This window comes from Petromyzon marinus, chromosome 14 (genome assembly GCF_048934315.1).
Source record: "Petromyzon marinus isolate PM22_M1 ecotype Great Lakes invasive population chromosome 14, UKy_Petmar_22M1.pri1.0, whole genome shotgun sequence".
NCBI classification, from domain to species: domain Eukaryota; kingdom Metazoa; phylum Chordata; class Hyperoartia; order Petromyzontiformes; family Petromyzontidae; genus Petromyzon; species Petromyzon marinus.
The window spans coordinates 810,778-829,268 of record NC_133680.1 but is presented as its reverse complement, the minus strand read 5'-3'; the positions used below and the strand labels follow the sequence as shown (position 1 = coordinate 829,268).

Sequence of the window (18,491 nt, the reverse complement as noted above, 5' to 3'; positions counted from 1 at the left end):
CACTTACATTTACTCTTACACCCTGTAAGGCCGAGTGGTGCATCTTTGTTCGTGTTAATACACATGCTCACCCTAACATTGCCAGCGAGCACTGCTGGGCCCATCTGTCTCCTCGGGGCGGCCAGCAGAAGATGCGGGCACTGCGTACGAGGCCGGCTGATGCCATCGCTCTCAACCGCGCACCGGTGGGGCCCCGGCAGGGTGCGCGGATGTAACAGGGGATGGGGGGGGGGGGTTAGATCGCCACGCCTGGCCCCCTACCGTGCGAAGAGGCAGAGTCTGGGGCCTTCCTCGGCGCGGGGGGGCTTGTGACATCTGTGTGCTGGTGGGGCGTCCCGGTCTCCTTGCCCAGAGACCTGAGGGTGGCGGCATTGGCAGAGTCATCAGAGGCAACACCACTCAAGGTGACTTGTGCATCGAGCACAAATTAATACCCGTGCCACAAACTCATCAACGAGCCCCCTGTGTGCTAAATAATACTAATGAAATGTTCATAGAGTACTGTCACCTTTTAAGCAAATGGCACCTCACAATCGCCGACGACCCGCAGACAAACGGGAGGTCAGCCAGGCGGTGAGCTGGTGCTACCAACAATTGCCCAAGTTCCCCAGTCCTCTAAATATTAAGATGTTTCAGCCAATGAATGAGTGTTTTTACATGTGGGAGGAAAACCGGATCGCCATGAGAAAACCCACGCGTGTTAGGGGGCAACACACTACCGTTACAGATGGAACAGATGATAGTCTACACTTTGCTCGACCGCCTTCTCTTAGCGAGCCAGGGCATGGCTCCTCGATGCCCACGGGAAAGGAGTTTCACAAGATTTGTGCCATCCACCAACACTCGCCTCCACAGTGCTGGTTTACAGGTCACGTCTGTGGTCACCGCCGCCCTTGTAGAACAGTGTGCGGCCATGTGCATTGACCGTGTGTGTCACGTGGTGTCATGCGGTGCAAGTCACGTTGTGCGTGTCACGTTACGTGTGTAATTCTATACGCGCCACACGTGCAAACTTTCCAACGACTGTCACCAGATCGGCCTCTGTGGAGGAGTCTCGTGAAGGACGCTGCTGCGTAGTTGGAGACGGAAGAGCAACGCTCACAATGAACGGAGCACGGGAGGTGCATCTGTCAGTTTATCTTGCTCAACCCATAACACCTGAGTCTCTCCCGTGACTTCCTACGAGCAGTAAGCCTTTAACACTTCAAATGATGGCCCAAAAGTGCACCTAGCCTGACACAAGTGCTGCGGTGACGTCACCCCCACGTTGTCGGTGAATGGCGGCTACCGATGTGGTTGTCACGTCACGTGTGTCACATCAGGAGTTTGATTCTTGTTGCGTGACACACCGTTACGGGCGTCAGCTCTTGAGCGCCGCGTTCTACCGCGTCACGCGACGCGTCGCAAATCCCACGTGCTACACGTCACGCTCGTTATCCCCCCCGTGTATGTCAGAGCGCGCACGTAAAGTTGCGCCGTACCCGGGGAGGTGCGACGGTGGCGCGTGGTGTGCGGCATGGCCCGTGGAGCGGATGTAGAGGTGGCGGTGGAGCTCGTCGATAAGCATTATGTGTAGCGTCATCTTCTTGGCGTGCAGCTCCAGTCGCAGTTCGCTCAGCCCCTCCACCTGGCGCAGGTGCCCGTCCAGCGCCTCCACGGCCGACACCTGTACGGCCACGCGCGGGCGACCGGGCACGGCTCGAGGTGCATAGTACGTGACGGAGCTGGGATTTATAGGAAATATATACGAGAGGAAAGTGGTTCCCAACCTTTCCGAGCCCCTGGATCACTGTCACCCCTCAGGAAATTCTGTGCACCAATAACATATTTTTGCAAATTGAAACTATCTAAAGGCGCGATAAAAATGTTAATTAAAAAAACATAAAAATGACTGTACTTGCTTTTTATTGACTCGTATAAATGAGATTGCTCATGCAACGGGCAGAAAAAGATGTAGCGTTTTGCAAAAAAAATTGTGACATCTGCAACCCCTTCCCACGGCCTTGGGGAGCGCCAATAGTAAAGGGACCACAAAGTTGGGGACCGCCACACTAGAATAGTACGGTAGGCTGCACGTGTAGGTTTGCTGGGAAAAACAGAGTTCCTCAATAGTACTTTATGCGGGCTACATAATAAAATTAGCATGCTGGCGGACCACGTGACGTCACAACGTCCCCGCACGTGACAATCAATGTCTACCTCTTGTCTCCAGGTCTCTCATCCATCTCTCGTCTGTCTTCACTTGGAGAGCCATGAATGTTACACGATGGGTAAAACCAGCAAGACAAGCGGTGGCGGTGGGCCGTACACTGTCAGGAAGCGGCGAGCCGGCCGGTTGCCGTGGCAGCCGGCGAGTGCCAGAGCGCTCCTCACCAGCATGTCGGTGGCGCGCAGGTAGTGCTTGCTGCCCATGGCACGGTCGAGCCGCTGCGGGACCTGGCGGATGTCCTCTATCTCGTCGAGGAGGGCGAGCACATGCTTGTGCTCCACGCCCTCCACCCACAGCTTGCGCAGCTCATGCCGCTTGCACTGCAGCAGCGTCTTGCACGACAGCAGGTTCTCTCGCACCTGCCGCCAGCATGGGGTGGGAAATTATGTGGTTGTGGGGGGGGGGGCATGCGACGACGTGGGTCGAACCGGTGACGTCGTCGTTCACCGAGCAGGGGTACTGCAGCCGTTACCATCCGTGATTGATTTTGGGCGAGGCTCGCGTAACATTCTGATGTGTCGACAAAATTGCGGCGAAGGTGGATGAGTGATTTATCGTCGCTTTTTTAATCTCTCTTAAATATTTCATTTCTTGATTAATTTCCTGATGAAATATTTACGAAAGAACAGTAATTAAAGTTCACCATGCTCATTAAAGTAAAAAAGCAAGCTATTACGCATTCGATGAGTGTTTTCTACAGCGTTTCCTAGAGTAATTAACGCCATGACGTCATCACTTTCTGACAACATTCGAGTTGTAAGCATGATATATCATAACGTTGCAATGACGAGAAGACGTATGTTGAGTGAACCCGCGTTGAATAACTTTCAAGCCACCTCTATTCGTACTTGAAGCAATTCATAAACAATTTGGAGTTTGTAATGATGATCTGAACAAATCTGTCATTGGAAACCCTCCACCACCTGACGAAGTCAACCGTGCCAACCGTATTGGGGTGGAGGATCATAATGACACACGTGGCCTAACACAAAAATCTAACATTGGTCGGGAAACCCTACGTAATAAATTCTTGGAAGTACACTAAAACACGAAAACAACACGACCAAAATGTGAAACACAACTTCTACAAATTGAATGTCCGGTCGCGAACAATTATATTGCGGCAAACCCAAGTTGCACCGCTCGTGCGAAACTGCGAGCGCGCTCGTGTACCTGCCGGATGCGCGAGCGCGAGGCGGCGATGCGCTCGGTGATGGAGTTGTAGGTGCGGATGGCAGTGGTGAGCTCCGTGTAGTGCTGCACAATCTTGTCGTCCAGCTCGTGGTCACAGCGGTCGTATGCCTCTTCCAGCCGCTGCTTCTCTGCCTCCCGGTCGTGAACATCATCGCTGGTCGAGAGGGTCCTGCCCATACCATCGTGACCATCACCATTATCAACATGGTTGTCATCATTTATCAACGCTTTCCAACTATGGGTGAAAGTGTCGATGCATCGGCTCGGTGCGTCTATTTGTCTGTCTATATGCAACATGGGATCAAGATTGTTTTTCAAATAATTATTCAATATTAACTGAACTTTTCGTACAACGTTGCACAGCTTTTAGAAACTTGCATTTTTGAAACTCATATCAATTGATTGTAACGTTGCCCAACACTTGGAGACACAAGCCAGAGCCAAAAGAACGATTTATAAATAGCCAAACGTATTTTGCCTTGAACACAACCCATCAGCTTCTGTACTGCTAATTAAACGCTTTCCAATCAAACACATGTTGGAAAGCATTAAATAGTTAATGCATATGTATTATTGTTCGACCTGGTTTTCATTCTTAAAGTTTTTTTTTAATCATCAAACTTGTTTAACTTGATTGTCGCCATCGGTGTAACACATTTTTTTACAAATGGTGGCTGAGCACAAAAGGCCCAAATCATCAAGTGGCCAGCGATAAAGAGCACCATTTAAGATATAATAGACGACAGTTAATAGGATTCTTGAATTTAAGCAGGGTTACACAAACGTTTTCTTCAGTCGATACGATAATTTAATTTGCATTTGTTATGTGATCTCAGCGTTTCTCTTTCTTGCCTCTCAGCGCAACACCAAACGCGATCCCCTCCACGCTGCTCTGCACAACTGCCCGCTCACGTTCCACGTCGGTGTCCGTGTTTCCAATCCATGTCACGACGGGTAATAAGCACCGACTGAAAACTTTCTACTTGAGCCACAATGATGTGTTGCTTTCATTATCAACTTGCAAAAGCACTCCTACCTGCTCGACTCAACATCATCATTTTGGTTATCCCAGTCACCCTTCGAAGCTGTCCTTAGTTTACTTATTCCAATGCATCCTGTCTCTCCGACAAATGCCTTAATTTTTTCATGGAACTTGTTTTACACGACTTTTGTTTTTCTCATATTAATCTTGAGCCCAACTCTCCAGCTGTCTTTATTAGTAGAGGGTTTTTTTGTGTTAGATCGCCGAAATATATAAATGTGTCGTTAAAACCCGCCACCACCCAACACAGCCAACTAGTAAGGGTTATCACGTAAACAGAACGTGCAAATTCGTCACTAGTACAGCACACCGGTGTGTTGCAGAGCCAAGCCATAACATTTACAATCTGAGTACGATGTTTCGCCAGTAATTACAACTAGCTTCATCAGGCGACAGTCAGATTTGTGGAGAAGTCTAACTGTTTCGTTCCTTATATAGAGTCGTAGATGTGTAGTGACATAGAATGGGTCACTACGGCGCCTCGCGCCAGTTACTGATAAGAGAGGGGAACTGGGAGTGTAGTAGCCTTCTCTGCCAGTAGGGCATGCAATGTCATGGAACGGGTCCCTAGGGGGCGTAGTGCTGGTGGTTGGCAGAGAGGGGGCATCTGAGGACATAGCAACCCCGGTTGGCTGGCAAGGGCACGTGATAGGCCAGGGTAAGGATGTGGGCCAAAGGTGACAGAAGGGACACGTGGGGTATGGCCCAGAACCTTCTGGAGGTTCCTGAAGGGGGCGTGGCCGAGGGCGGAACCAGGCCATGCTGGGGGGCATAAAAGGGAGGTCCCGAGGCTGGGTTGGGGCTGTCTGCTGGAATGGAGTCCTCCGTGCTACGTCTTCCCCTGGGTCTTCAGTCTTCGTGCTCGGCATCGTGGGTCAGGCAATGTGCCGACTGTCCTGACCCGGTTTATGTCGTTATCCCGTTGTGGTCCATAGAATAAACGTGTTGCCTCCTGATTTTGTGTGTCTTTCAGTGAACCCACTACAGATGTGTCAGACAGATTTGTGGAGAAATCTGTTTCGTTCCTTATATAGAGGCGTAGATGCGGTGACCACGCTTCTGCGCTCTTGCGCTACGTGAGGGGGGGTTACTGAGGCAACGTACATTATGCATTACGTGAGGCCTTTGAACTTGACCTTCCTGTCTATTGTATGTATTCAAATAGCCGTATCAACGGTAATCCCTATTGAAGTATGCTTCCCTTTGTAGGCATGCATTTAAATCATTTATTATTTGATGATTCGCTCGTTTGCAGCACTTCGGTTACAATGATGCACAAATCAACAGGATATTGAATGCCAAAACCAAATGAAATAACACGGGAATTGAAACTGCCCAAGTAATTAAAATGATCAAAATACCATACATTGCGGAAGTAACTGATAAACTAGCCAGATGTTTGGCACGGTACATAAAAAAGATAAATTAATATCTGGTACAAATTATGTATTACCGATGCTATCAACAGAAGGTGTGTACAGGATTAACTGCACGTGTGGTAAATGTTATGTTGGGCAAACAGGACGAATGATCAGCAAGAGACTAAAAGAACATCAGAAATATTAAATTCTCCCAAATACAACTGTCAGCAGTAGCAGAACATGCGTGCCAACAAGGACACTCAATTGATTTTGATGTTGAAATTCTGTGAAAAATTAGCTACTACTGGCCAAGACTAATTAGATAATCTATCGAAATTGAAAGAAATAAAAATAATCTTCTTGGTTCTTTCGGTAAAGTCACGTAGAAGGGAAATAATAAAATAATAAAAATAAAACATTAAATAAAATTCTCACGACGTTTCGGCCACAACACAAGAAGCCGTCCTCAGGTGAAGAAACAGAGCTGTCGGAATGACATTGGAGCGCTGTGATAATTTGATTGTTTTATTTTTATTATTTTATTATTTCCCTTCTACGTGACTTTACCGAAATAACCAAGAAGATGAATCCCTGCAGTCACAAAAGCTTTAAAACGAAAAATTAAAATAACTTTAACCGTTCGAATAGCTACCACCATAGTGCTGCGTGGAAGCGAATAATCAAATAATACATTGTTTAAATGCATGCCTACAAAGGGCAGCATACTTCAATAGGGATTACCGTTGGTACGGCTATTTGAATACATACAATATACAGGAAGGTCAAGTTCAAAGGCCTCACGTAATGCATAATGTACGTTGCCTCAGTAATCCCCCCCCCCCTCCGTGGCGCCAGAGCGCAGAAGCATGGTCACCATATCTACGCCTCTATATAAGGAATGAAACAATTAGACTTATCCACAAATCTGGCTGTCGCCTGATGCAGCTAGTTGTAATTATTGGCAAAACATCGTACTCAGATTGTAAATGTTGTGGCTTGGCTCTCCAACACACAGGTAATGCTGTACTAGTGACGAATTGGCACGTTCTGTTTACGTGACAACCCTTACTAATTGGCTGTGTCGGATGGTGGCGGCTTTTAATGACACATTGATATATTTACGTGATCTAATCCAAAAAAACCCTCTATTATGGATATTAGTCGCAAAAAACTGTTAAAATGTCTTTATTAGGTTCTTCAATCATTCCCTAAAATCCCCTTGCCAAGCTCATCTTGTGATTTGTATTTTGTTACTTTTTAAATGTAATCTCTGTGCTGCTGTTACATCCTTATGAATAGTTTTCATCATTCTGATTGTTTTATTTTATTTATACAGTGAGGGAAAAAAGTATTTGATCCCCTGCTGATTTTGTACGTTTGCCCACTGACAAAGAAATGATCAGTCTATAATTTTAATGGTAGGTTTATTTGAACAGTGAGAGACAGAATAATAACAAAAACATCCAGAAAAACACATGACAAAAATGTTATAAATTGATTTGCATTTTAATGAGGGAAATAAATATTTGACCCCCTCTCATTCAGAAAGATTTATGGCTCCCAGGTGTCTTGTATACAGGTAACGAGCTGAGATTAGGAGCACACTCTTAAAGGCAGTGCTCCTAATCTCAGCTTGTTACCTGTAAAAGACACCTGTCAACAGAAGCAATCAATCAATCAGATTCCAAACTCTCCACCACGGCCAAGATCAAAGAGCTCTCCAAGGATGTCAGGGACAAGATTGTAGACCTACACAAGGCTGGAATTGGCTACAAGACCATTGCCAAGCAGCTTGGTGAGAAGGTGACAACAGATGGTGCGATTATTCGCAAATGGAAGAAACACAACTGTCAATCTCCCTCAGCCTGGGGAACCATGCAAGATCTCACCTCGTGGAGTTGCAATGATCATGAGAACGGTGAAGAATCAGCCCAGAACTACACGGGAGGATCTTGTCAATGATCTCAAGGCAGCTGGGACCAGTCACCAAGAAAACAATTGGTAACACACTACGCCGTGAAGGACTGAAATCCTGCAGCACCCGCAAGGTCCCCCTGCTCAAGAAAGCACATATAAATGCCAGTCTCAAGTTTGCCAATGAACATCTGAATGAATCAGAGGACAACTGGGTGAAAGTGTTGTGGTCAGATGAGACCAAAATGGAGCTCTTTGGCATCAACTCAACTCGCCGTGTTTGGAGGAGGAGGAATGCTGCCTATGACCCCAAGAACACCATCCCCACCGTCAAACATGGAGGTGGAAACATTATGCTTTGGGGGTGTTTTTCTGCTAAGGGGACAGGACAACTTCACCGCATCAAAGGGACGATGGACGGGGCCGTGTACCGTCAAATCTTTGGTGAGAACCTCCTTCCCTCAACCACGGCATTGAAAATGGGTCGTGGATGGGTATTCCAGCATGACAATGACCCAAAACACACGGCCAAGGCAACAAAGGAGTGGCTCAAGAAGAAGCACATTAAGATCCTGGAGTGGCCTAGCCAGTCTCCAGACATTAATCCCATAGAAAATCTGTGGAGGGAGCTGAAGGTTCGAGTTGCCAAACGTCAGCCTTGAAACCTTAATGACTTGGAGAAGATCTGCAAAGAGGAGTGGGACAAAATCCCTCCTGAGATGTGTGCAAACCTGGTGGTCAACTACAAGAAACGTCTGACCTCTGTGATTGCCAACAAGGGTTTTGCGACCAAGTACTAAGTCATGTTTTGCAGAGGGGTCAAATACGTATTTCCCTCATTAAAATGCAAATCAATTAATAACATTTTTGACATACGTTTTTCTGGATATTGTTGTTATTTTGTCTCTCACTGTTCAAATAAACCTACCATTAAAATTATAGACTGATCATTTCTTTGTCAGTGGGCAAACGTACAAAATCAGCAGGGGATCAAATACTTTTTTTCCCTCACTGTACATAGGTTTGAGAGTGCTTCGATAGCTGCATCATTTCCACCACTTCAAATGCATTTTCGGAGTCTGCAAATGCTAAACATAACGTTATTAGATCTGATTGATTGCATGTATGTGATGGATGATAAAAAAAAAACTTTCCTAAACCCAGCATGTTTATTTGATTGATGGCCCTCTAGATTGTAAATTGTTCAGTTTTAAATTACCTTCATGCATTTGATATATGCATGATAGGAGGCTAAAGGGATATGTCAGTCTTAAAGTCAGTTGTCTCCTTTTGATTTAGAAAGAACGAGGCATGATTCCATGATTGAGGCATTTCAATGCTACATAAACATTTAATAAACATCTGCTGATTCCTGTACACTGATTTGGGATATAGTTGGGGCATGTAAATGAGAGATGGCAAGTTAATCAGAGCTCTATACATCACATGAGTATGTTTGGCAATAATCATCATGCTGTAAGAATTTAATGTGTATTTGAAAAAAAAAATGGAAAACTTAGAAAGATGTGCCATGGTTGGTCACAAGAAATGGAGTTGAGGAAATACAGTTATATGCTATTGGCCACACGCCATACATTTATCCGTTCTGCTAGAAGAAGGGGCCTCCACTCGAATGAGCTCTATAGAGCCCCTCTATATATGGATATGGCCTACTCTTCCATGCTGGCTAGATGTCTTGGAAGATGCTGGAGTATCCACACTTTACTCCACCCAATGTGAATGCGGCATGCCGATTGACTAGCTGTGGTTGAACCTTTTTACACTGTTGGGTGGACAGAGGCGGTGGGGGCAGGGGATTAAGAAAATTGCCCCCATTGTTTCAACTTCCGCGCTGGAAGATCAAGCCGGCGACCTCTGGATTACACATCCAGTGCGCTGACCATTACACTGTGGCAACATCCATTTATTTAATGGATGCATTTAAAATGTGGCGAATAAGGATTTTTTGTGATTTGTGTAATGGGAGTGTTATATCCTGCTTGTAATTGGAAGCCGGCACGCTAGGATGTTGTAGTGCCAGGTCAAATGATTATCGTATCCCTGCATAAACAAATGCAGGCGAGGCAGACAATGTGTGTCAGATGACCGCAGGTGTGGCACGTGACTGATGACTCATTAACAAGAAGCCGTGTTTCCTTATAGCACCCTTCGTCGGGACAAAAACATGGCAGCCTTCAGATTTCAACAACAAACAAATGTGTGCTCACAAAAGGAGCAGCTTCCATCATGCCTTGCATGTGTAGGGTAGTGGGTGACGTCACGTCACGCTCGCCCTCGGAGTGGCGTCGCAGAACGTGACGTCAGGCGGACCCTGGGGGGACGGTGACGTCATGCTCCAGGGGGGGTATTTAAAGGGGGACCCGGGATGTAACGGGGGGTCGTCAGGGGTAGGAGTGGGGACTAAGGGGAGCTGATTCTCACCCGAGGCTAAGGGAGGCTACTCCGCCCGACCGGCCGAGGTTGGGGTAGTCCCGGCCCGGGGCAGGGAGGAGAACCGAGTTAGCCGGGGTTGTAGGGATCCTTGTACCCCTGTCCCCTGGGGAGTTATCGGCTAGGGGGGTGGGTTGGCGTAAGCCCCTAACACACTTTGGCGTAAGCCCCTAACACACTTTGGCATAAGCCCTTAATAAACGTGGCGTGAGCTCCTAACCGCAATCTGCTTCGGAGTTGTGGATTACGCCGCAACACATGTATGTCATGTGATGACTACACTGCATGCATGTATAATACTCTCAGCATTGCCTAAGCCGAGGCTCATCTTGAGTGGGTGGCCTAAACGACAACACAGCCAAACTTTTACTCTGGTGGTTTAGACAAGGCTGAGAGCATTGTAGATGCGATGTGGTAATCATAAAATATTCAGGCCAGGCATGATGCCTTTTTGCTGTACACCTCTGCGTGGTATTAACGTGTTTGAATCCAGCCTGCACGCATTCTACTGTTGCTGCTGTGGGTTTTTATAATTTATTACAGAAACCGTTGCATTTGAGTAGCAGCCTTCTCTGGCTGCTGGCTCATAGAAAGTGCTCACAACTAGGTTACACTAGAAGCAACAACAATGACGACAATCAACATCATATATTCAACAATGATAACAACAAGAGAGCTGAACTTGATACCGAGAAGCAACGTGCCGTTGTTTTTCGCAGACAAGTTTTAAATCGGCACACACCGCCAAAATATGGCACACGAATGAAAAACATGGGACACCGACCTAGAGATAGGACAATCTGAAAAGTGTGCAACGAAGCGTGGCGAGACGCATCCTCGGAATTACACCGAGACAGAAAGAGCAAGCGGCAGCACATGGACCAGCGAATAAATCCCCTTCAGAGACATCCTATTAACAGTTAAGAATAGCTAAGAATAGTAATTGTGGGCTTGTGCAGGGCACCGTTGCTGGATGGGACGTTGACAGAGACGTCGAGTGACTGAAGAGGAGTCCAAGGAGGGACTACCACGGGATGCGGTGGCCTTCATCCAGCAGTGGATGGAAAATAACTGATGGATGACATTGCGACTGGAAATTGTTATTGATGGTGATGAGGGAGTCTTCAGCCACCAGTGCAGAGTCAATAACCGTAACGAGGATAACCCATGATTGGATGCTTGAATCATCTGACGATTATAACGATGATTCGATTGAAACTGAATAACAACATACAGTAGAGTTTAATAATAATAAACTGCGGAGCGGTGGCAACACGAGTTAAATTCTGCGGTGATTCTCGGACCCTACCTTCAGTGACCAGAATGGTGAAGTATGGTCAAACCAACATGACCGACGCAATGAAGGGGATGGGCTAGCAGTGGATGGATAAGAGGTCTGCTGGACACGATTAACAGTTTGACGAGTGAACAGAGCCGACTCCGTGACGTCGCCCTCAACACAGACAAGCAGTCCCCGGTTAATGACTTGATGTTTCTCTATTATAAATACAGAATTCCGCATTATTTAAACGACTGACAATACGCGAACTTTGCGCGCACACAGGACACATCGCGTCCATCAGCAGCAGCCAGGGTTCATCCACTGCTGGATGAAGGCCTTCCGAAAATCGCCGCTCGCGATGCCGCGACGAACCGCGACAGGGTCTCTAGTTCACATGCAGCGCTACAAATCTCGCGAACAATATTCGAATGTGACTTGCAGCGCCCGACATTTGAAGTTTTCACATTTTAATGTTTCACATTTAGCAACAGAGACGGCAGAGATCCAGGCCTCAGGCCTCCAGGCGAGGCGCATCCCACTAGGCCGCACCGCCCCTCACACCGGAGCCACCGCTGATCTCTAGCGAACCCCAATTAACTAAACCAAAACAACAACAATAACAAAACAAGACGACGAAGAAACGACGACAACATTCTTTACCGAATGACAGAGATGAGGAGGCCTGAGGGGTCCTTGGACTTGCTGACGGCGCTGCGGTATCGAACGTCGCTCGCCATTGCGCCCTCTATGCTCAAACCCCGGTGAAAACCTCTTTATTTCTTTAATTTGTCCCCCTAAATCGTCGATAATTTTAACTTAACGGCCGGGGCAGGCTCTCTCCACTGCTGGGCTGCGTGGGTCGTGGCGGCGTTGCCCCACGACGAGAGGCGGACGTCTCTCGCCTCACGGATGAGGCGGTTCACGACGGGACGGCAGCCCCGGCCGTTTGGAAATTCGCTCAGAAAGTTGCGAGCAAAATCTCAGCGCGAATAATTATTAATTAGAGTTAACGCTTAATAAATTAACGTGCAATTCACGAAGAACTGGAAATATAACAACTTTTACTCAGAGACAGCAACAGAGACAGCAAATACGTGACGAACCGATTTGTGCTTTCGGCGTAGTTAAAAATTTAAACCGAGGTACTGTAAAGCATATTCTTTGGTTATTTCGGTAAAGTCACGTAGATGGAAAATTTTAAATAAAGTTAATGAAAAAACTAAAAAACACGAATGTAGACTGTAACCTGGTTCTAAATCGGAGTATACTGGCAGTCTATAATGTAGACTGTAGCCTGGTTATTAAGTTTGGTGAGTGTACTGGCAGTCTATAATGTAGACTGTAGCCTGGTTATTAAGTATGGTGAGTGTACTGACAGTCTATAATGTAGACTGTAGCCTGGTTATTAAGTTTGGTGAGTGTACTGACAGTCTATAATGTAGACTGTAGCCTGTTTATTAAACTGAGTGTACTGACAGTCTATAATGTAAACTGTAGTAATGGTTAAGTTTGGTGAGTGTACTGACAGTCTATAATGTAGACTAGGAATGGTTATTAAGTATGGTGAGTGTACTGACAGTCTATAATGTAGACTGTAGTAATGGTTATTAAGTATGGTGAGTGTACTGACAGTCTATAATGTAGACTGTAGCCTGGTTATTAAGTTTGGTGAGTGTACTGACAGTCTATAATGTAGACTGTAGCCTGGTTATTAAGCTGGGTGAGTGTACTGACAGTCTATAATGTAGACTGTAGCCTGGTTATTAAGCTGAGTGAGTATACTGACAGTCTATAATGTAGACTGTAGCAATGGTTATTAAGCTGAGTGAGTGTACTGACAGTCTATAATGTAGACTGTAGCCTGGTTATTAAGCTGAATGAGTGTACTGACAGTCTATAATGTAGACTGTAGCCTGGTTATTAATTATGGTGAGTGTACTAACAGTCTATAATGTAGACTGTAGCCTGGTTATTAAGTTTGGTGAGTGTATTGGCAGTCTATAATGTAGACTGTAGCAATCGTTAAATTTTGATTTAAAGCTTTCGTGACTGCAGTAATTCATATTCTTAGCTCTTTCGGTAAAGTCACGTTGAAGGGAAACAATAAAATAATAAAATATATATAAAACAATACAAAAATTCTCACGTTTCGACCATAACACAAACGGTCGTCATCAGGTGTGTCGGTTTGCATTAATTTTTATTGTTTTATATATATATTTTATTATTTTATTGTTTCCCTTCAACGTGACTTTAGCGAAAGAGCTAAGATTATGTAGCTATCGTTATTAAGTTTGGTGAGTGTACTGGCAGTCTGTAATGTAGACTGTAGCAATGGTGATTAAGTTTGGTGAGTGTACTGGCAGTCTATAATGTAGACTGTAGCAATAGTTATTAAGCTGGGTGAGTGTACTGGCAGTCTATAATGTAGACTGTAGCAATGGTTATTAAGTTTGGTGAGTATACTGACAGTCTATAATGTAGACTGTAGCCTGGTTATTAAGCTGAGTGAGTACTGACAGTCTATAATGTAGACTGTAGCCTGGTTATTAAGCTGAATGAGTGTACTGACAGTCTATAATGTAGACTGTAGCAATCGTTATTAAGTTTGGTGAGTGTACTGGCAGTCTGTAATGTAGACTGTAGCAATGGTTATTAAGTTTGGTGAGTGTACTGGCAGTCTATAATGTAGACTGTAGCAATAGTTATTAAGCTGGGTGTTTTTTTACATTTTTATTCATTTTATTTTTCTATCGACGTGACTTTACCGAAAGACCTAAAGAATATGAATTCCTGCAGCAACGAAAGTTTTAAGTCAATGTAAGTAAAGCACTGGTACATTCATAACTTAGCAATGAAAATACTTAAATGTTTTTTTCCTCTCCCTGCAGCAGCAATACAGGTGTTTTGGGTTCGATCGCGAAAATATAAATGCGTCGTTAAACCCGCCACCACCCGACACAGCCAATTAGTAAGGTTTGTCACGTAAGGGGCCGTCCATAAATGACGTCACGCACCTAGGGGTGGGGGGGGGTCAGACATTTGTGACGATGTGTGGACGAGGGGGGGTTGAGAAATGTGATGTCACATCAAAATGCGCAACTTTAAATAAATATAGACAACACGTTCTACTTAATTAAACACTTTTTAATAAATGCTTTCTCCTACATCAGAGTGCAGTGGCACATTAAATACGCACTACAATGACAATAGTTTAAAGCGATTTGAAGCATGTTTCTTCTTTGGGGAGGGGCGGGGGGCAGAGCTTTGTGACGTCATATTTGAGGGGGGGTCTGACTTTTTGTGACGCCGTGTGACGAGGGGGAGGGGTCAAAAATCGTCCATTTATGGACGGCCCCTAAATAGAACGTGTCAATTCGTCACTAGTACAGCACACCGGTGTGTTGGATAGCAAATCCACAACATTTTCAATCTGAGTACGACGTTTCGCCAGTAATTACAACCAGCTTCATCAGGCGACAGCCAGATTTGCGGAGAAATCCTCCTCCTGTTTCGTTCCTTAAATAGAGGGGTAGATGTGATGACGTCACTTGTGAGCCCTTCACGTGCGAAGGGCCGGGTGGGGGGGGGGTTAATGAATGCATCTAAATTACAATGGGTATCCATTGCCGGTTGGTTTATGAATATGGTAATTAACGCACATTGTGCATGCACATTGCACTTGTACCTCCTGTCGTTTGGGTACAATATAAAATAGCAGTGCCTGTTACTGTCCGCGTACAGGTAATCCCCATTGACGTATGGTGGCCTTTATCGGCATGCATTTAAACAATATATTATTTGATTATTCGCTTCCAAGCAGCGCTAAGTCTGTAGCTCTCCGAACGGTTACAATTATTTTTACTTCTCTCAATTTCGATAGATTATCCAATTAGTCTTGACTAGTAGTAGTGACTTCAACATTATCAAAATCAATTGGCGGGTTTTAACGACACATATTTACGTGATCTAACCCAAAAACCTCTATTATGGATGAGTGCCCTTGTTAGTACGCGTGTTCTGCCACTGCCGACAGTTGTATTTGGGAGTGTTTCATATTCCTTTAGTGTTATTTTAGTCGCGTGCTGATCATTCGTTCTGTTTGCCCAACATAGAATTTGCCACAAATGCAATTAATCCGGTACACACATTCTGTTGATAGCTTCGGTAATACATCTTCAGTACCAGATGTTAGTTTCTGTATTTTATTTGCCGTGCCAAATCTGACAGGGATGTTTTGTTTTTCAAAAAAAATGGCTAGTTTATCAGTTACTTCCATAATGTACAGTATCTGAATAGTTGTATTTACTGTAATTACTTGGTCAATTTCAACGCTCGTGTTATTTGATTTGGTTTTGGCATTCAGTGCCCTGTTCATTTGTGCATCATTGTAACCGTTCAATTGCAGCGCTGCTTTAACATGTTTAATTTTACTTCTCAGACTGTCACAATCTGACATTTCCTTAGTCCGATGTATGAGCGTCTTGATGAGAGAGGATTTCTGTTCGGGGTGATGGTGTGACTCTACATTCAAATAGGGGTCAGTCAGGTCCGGATTAATATTTTGTAGGCCCCTGGTACTGTGAGGCCCCCAGTAATATTTTCAAAAGGAAAACAAAGTTCAAGAAAAATAAAATGTATTTTTGCAAGGCTAACAACAAATAAAATTCAGCATTCACAAATTAAATAACTTTTCACTTCATCTCTGGAGGCCCTCCGGCTGGCAGAGGCCCTTGGGCTGCAGCCCCTAAAGCCCCCATGCCTTAATCCGGCCCTGGGGTCAGTGTGCATTGTCTTTCGGTAAGCGCTGTGTTATTTTGATATTATGGATGCTATTGGTTGCGAAAGCCTACGAGTTGAATCAAGGCAGCAACGTCAAATCACACTATTTTACGACAACAACAAGGGGGGCCGGGGGGGCCGACGGAGCCGGGGGGGGCTACGGAGCCGTGGGGGGGGGGGCTACGGAGCCGTGGGGGGGGCGACGAAGAAGGGGGGGGGACGGCGCGAGCAGAGGGAGCCGACACTGACTTTCTCACACATCATGCACTGACTCACTCACACCATGCACTGACTCACTCACGCATCATGCACTGACTCACTCACACCATGCACTGACTCACTCACGCATCATGCACTGACTCGCTCATCATGCGCTTACTCACTCACACATCATACACTGACTCACTCACACCATGCACTGACTCACTCACGCATCATGCACTGACTCGCTCATCATGCGCTTACTCACTCACACATCATGCACTCGCACAACCACTGACCCATTCACTCATCATACACAGGTTCACTCATCGTGTGCTGGCTCACTCGCACATCATACACTCACTCACACTGCCGCTGACTCGCTCACACATCATACACCGGCTCACTCATCATACGCTGACTAACACATCGTGCGCTGACTCACTCATCATACGCTCACTCACACTGCCGCTGACTCGCTCACACATACACTGACTCACTCATCATGCGCTGACTAACACATCATACACTCACTCACACTGCTGCTGACTCACTCACACATCATACACTCACGCTGCTGCTGACTCACTCACACATCATACACTGGGAGTGTCGTACTGCCAGCTATGGCTGCAGGTTTTGTCGTACGTCTTATGTATATCGTTTATTGTTAAATTTAAAATCACAGTTCCTATGATTGCTGTTGTTACGTTGTTTTTATAGCTTTATTTTGGTGATTCGAAAATATGTGGTTAATTTGAATTGTCTTATGGTTGTTGTTGTTGTTGGCTTGCACCACATTACACACAGCGTTTTAATACGTTTTTTTTTGTCCAGGATGTTTCTGTTACGCGTTGTCGCTTTAAGATGTTCTCTGTTCAAATTTTGTTTGTTGCGGTTGCACCCGACTTAAGAGCCGCATGGCTCACAGGGCTATACCTAATAAATGAATCATTGCAGTCACGAAAGCTTTAAATCGAAATTGAAACAAAGGTTTGCTGCCTAGATTCCTGCCTGCCTGGCTGACAGACGCGCAAGTGTCTGTACGTGATTACGTCACTGCGGACATGTAGGCGATGACGTCACCCGTATCCCAAGGCGATGAGCCGGTCCCGTGCGTGCTGACGTAACCACCTCCATCCCGGTCGCGTACCCTAAGCATTTGAGCGCAGGGTACGCTGTCAATATGCTGCATTAAACAAAAGATTCGCTGGCTGGATGTCTGTCTGGAGGGTGGGACGGACACGTCCAAAGGACGTTCAGGCTGATAGACTTGACAGCATATATTTTTTTAATTGCTGCATGTAATATCGCCAATTAATAATACTATCTACTTAAATAGCTTAACCTTGCTCAGTCTCAAGACTCTCTCAGGAGGGCCCTGGTACATTGGGATGTTTGGACAATCCCATGAATGAGAATGTGTCTTCGTGTCTAAGAAAGGCGGCGAACCCAGATAAATCCCACAGGCAGACAAGTAGCGACACTCAGTAACTGCCATCGCCTTTGCCACATCTCGTAACGCAATATCTAATTTGGCCCAGCTTCTCAGATCTGATGAGATATCGTATTCTATATTTGGGTTTCTATTTTATACTTGCTTTATATTTATTAAATTTAAAGTTGCTTGGGTGCTGCTGAGGTCACATAACTTGACTCGACCCAAAATCAGCATCATCATCAATCCCAGGGTCAATAGAATGAGTACAACTTTGTGGGAAGGTAACAGCAGTCAGTCTACGGATAGACCACATTTCCATGGTACCTTTCACATGAACACACCTCAGAAGTAATGGGCATCTGAGTTATGGTCAAGGGCATCCTCGGCCTTGACCTAACCTTAATATCAATCTGGGAGAACAACACATTTAGTCCCCCTTGAAAATGTTCCTGTCACTTGTTATCCGTTATGTGAGTCGTGTGTGTTATGAATTTTGACAAATTTATTTTGCGAACCCAGGAGAGAATGCAAGAGACCAGGATGGAGTCCCAGGTGATATTTCAAGAGAACAGGATGGAGTCCCAGGGGAGAATTCAAGAGACCAGGACAGAGTC

The 18,491-nt window shown here is 45.5% G+C and overlaps 1 protein-coding gene across 1 annotated transcript in view; it reads right to left on the bottom strand.

Moving 5' to 3' along the window:
• EXOC4 (exocyst complex component 4) overlaps positions 1 to 12,427 on the bottom strand; it is a 113,240-nt gene extending 100,813 nt beyond the window's left edge. Inside the window, exons 1-5 of the mRNA XM_032954491.2 lie at positions 12,114 to 12,427; positions 3,383 to 3,572; positions 2,374 to 2,568; positions 1,482 to 1,666; positions 262 to 356 (exon numbers count right to left, since the gene is read on the bottom strand). Of these exons, the coding sequence (XP_032810382.1) occupies positions 262 to 356; positions 1,482 to 1,666; positions 2,374 to 2,568; positions 3,383 to 3,572; positions 12,114 to 12,190 (742 nt within the window). The 5' untranslated portion in view covers positions 12,191 to 12,427. The remainder of the gene's footprint in view (positions 1 to 261; positions 357 to 1,481; positions 1,667 to 2,373; positions 2,569 to 3,382; positions 3,573 to 12,113) is intronic.
• Positions 12,428 to 18,491: the final 6,064 nt, after the last annotated feature.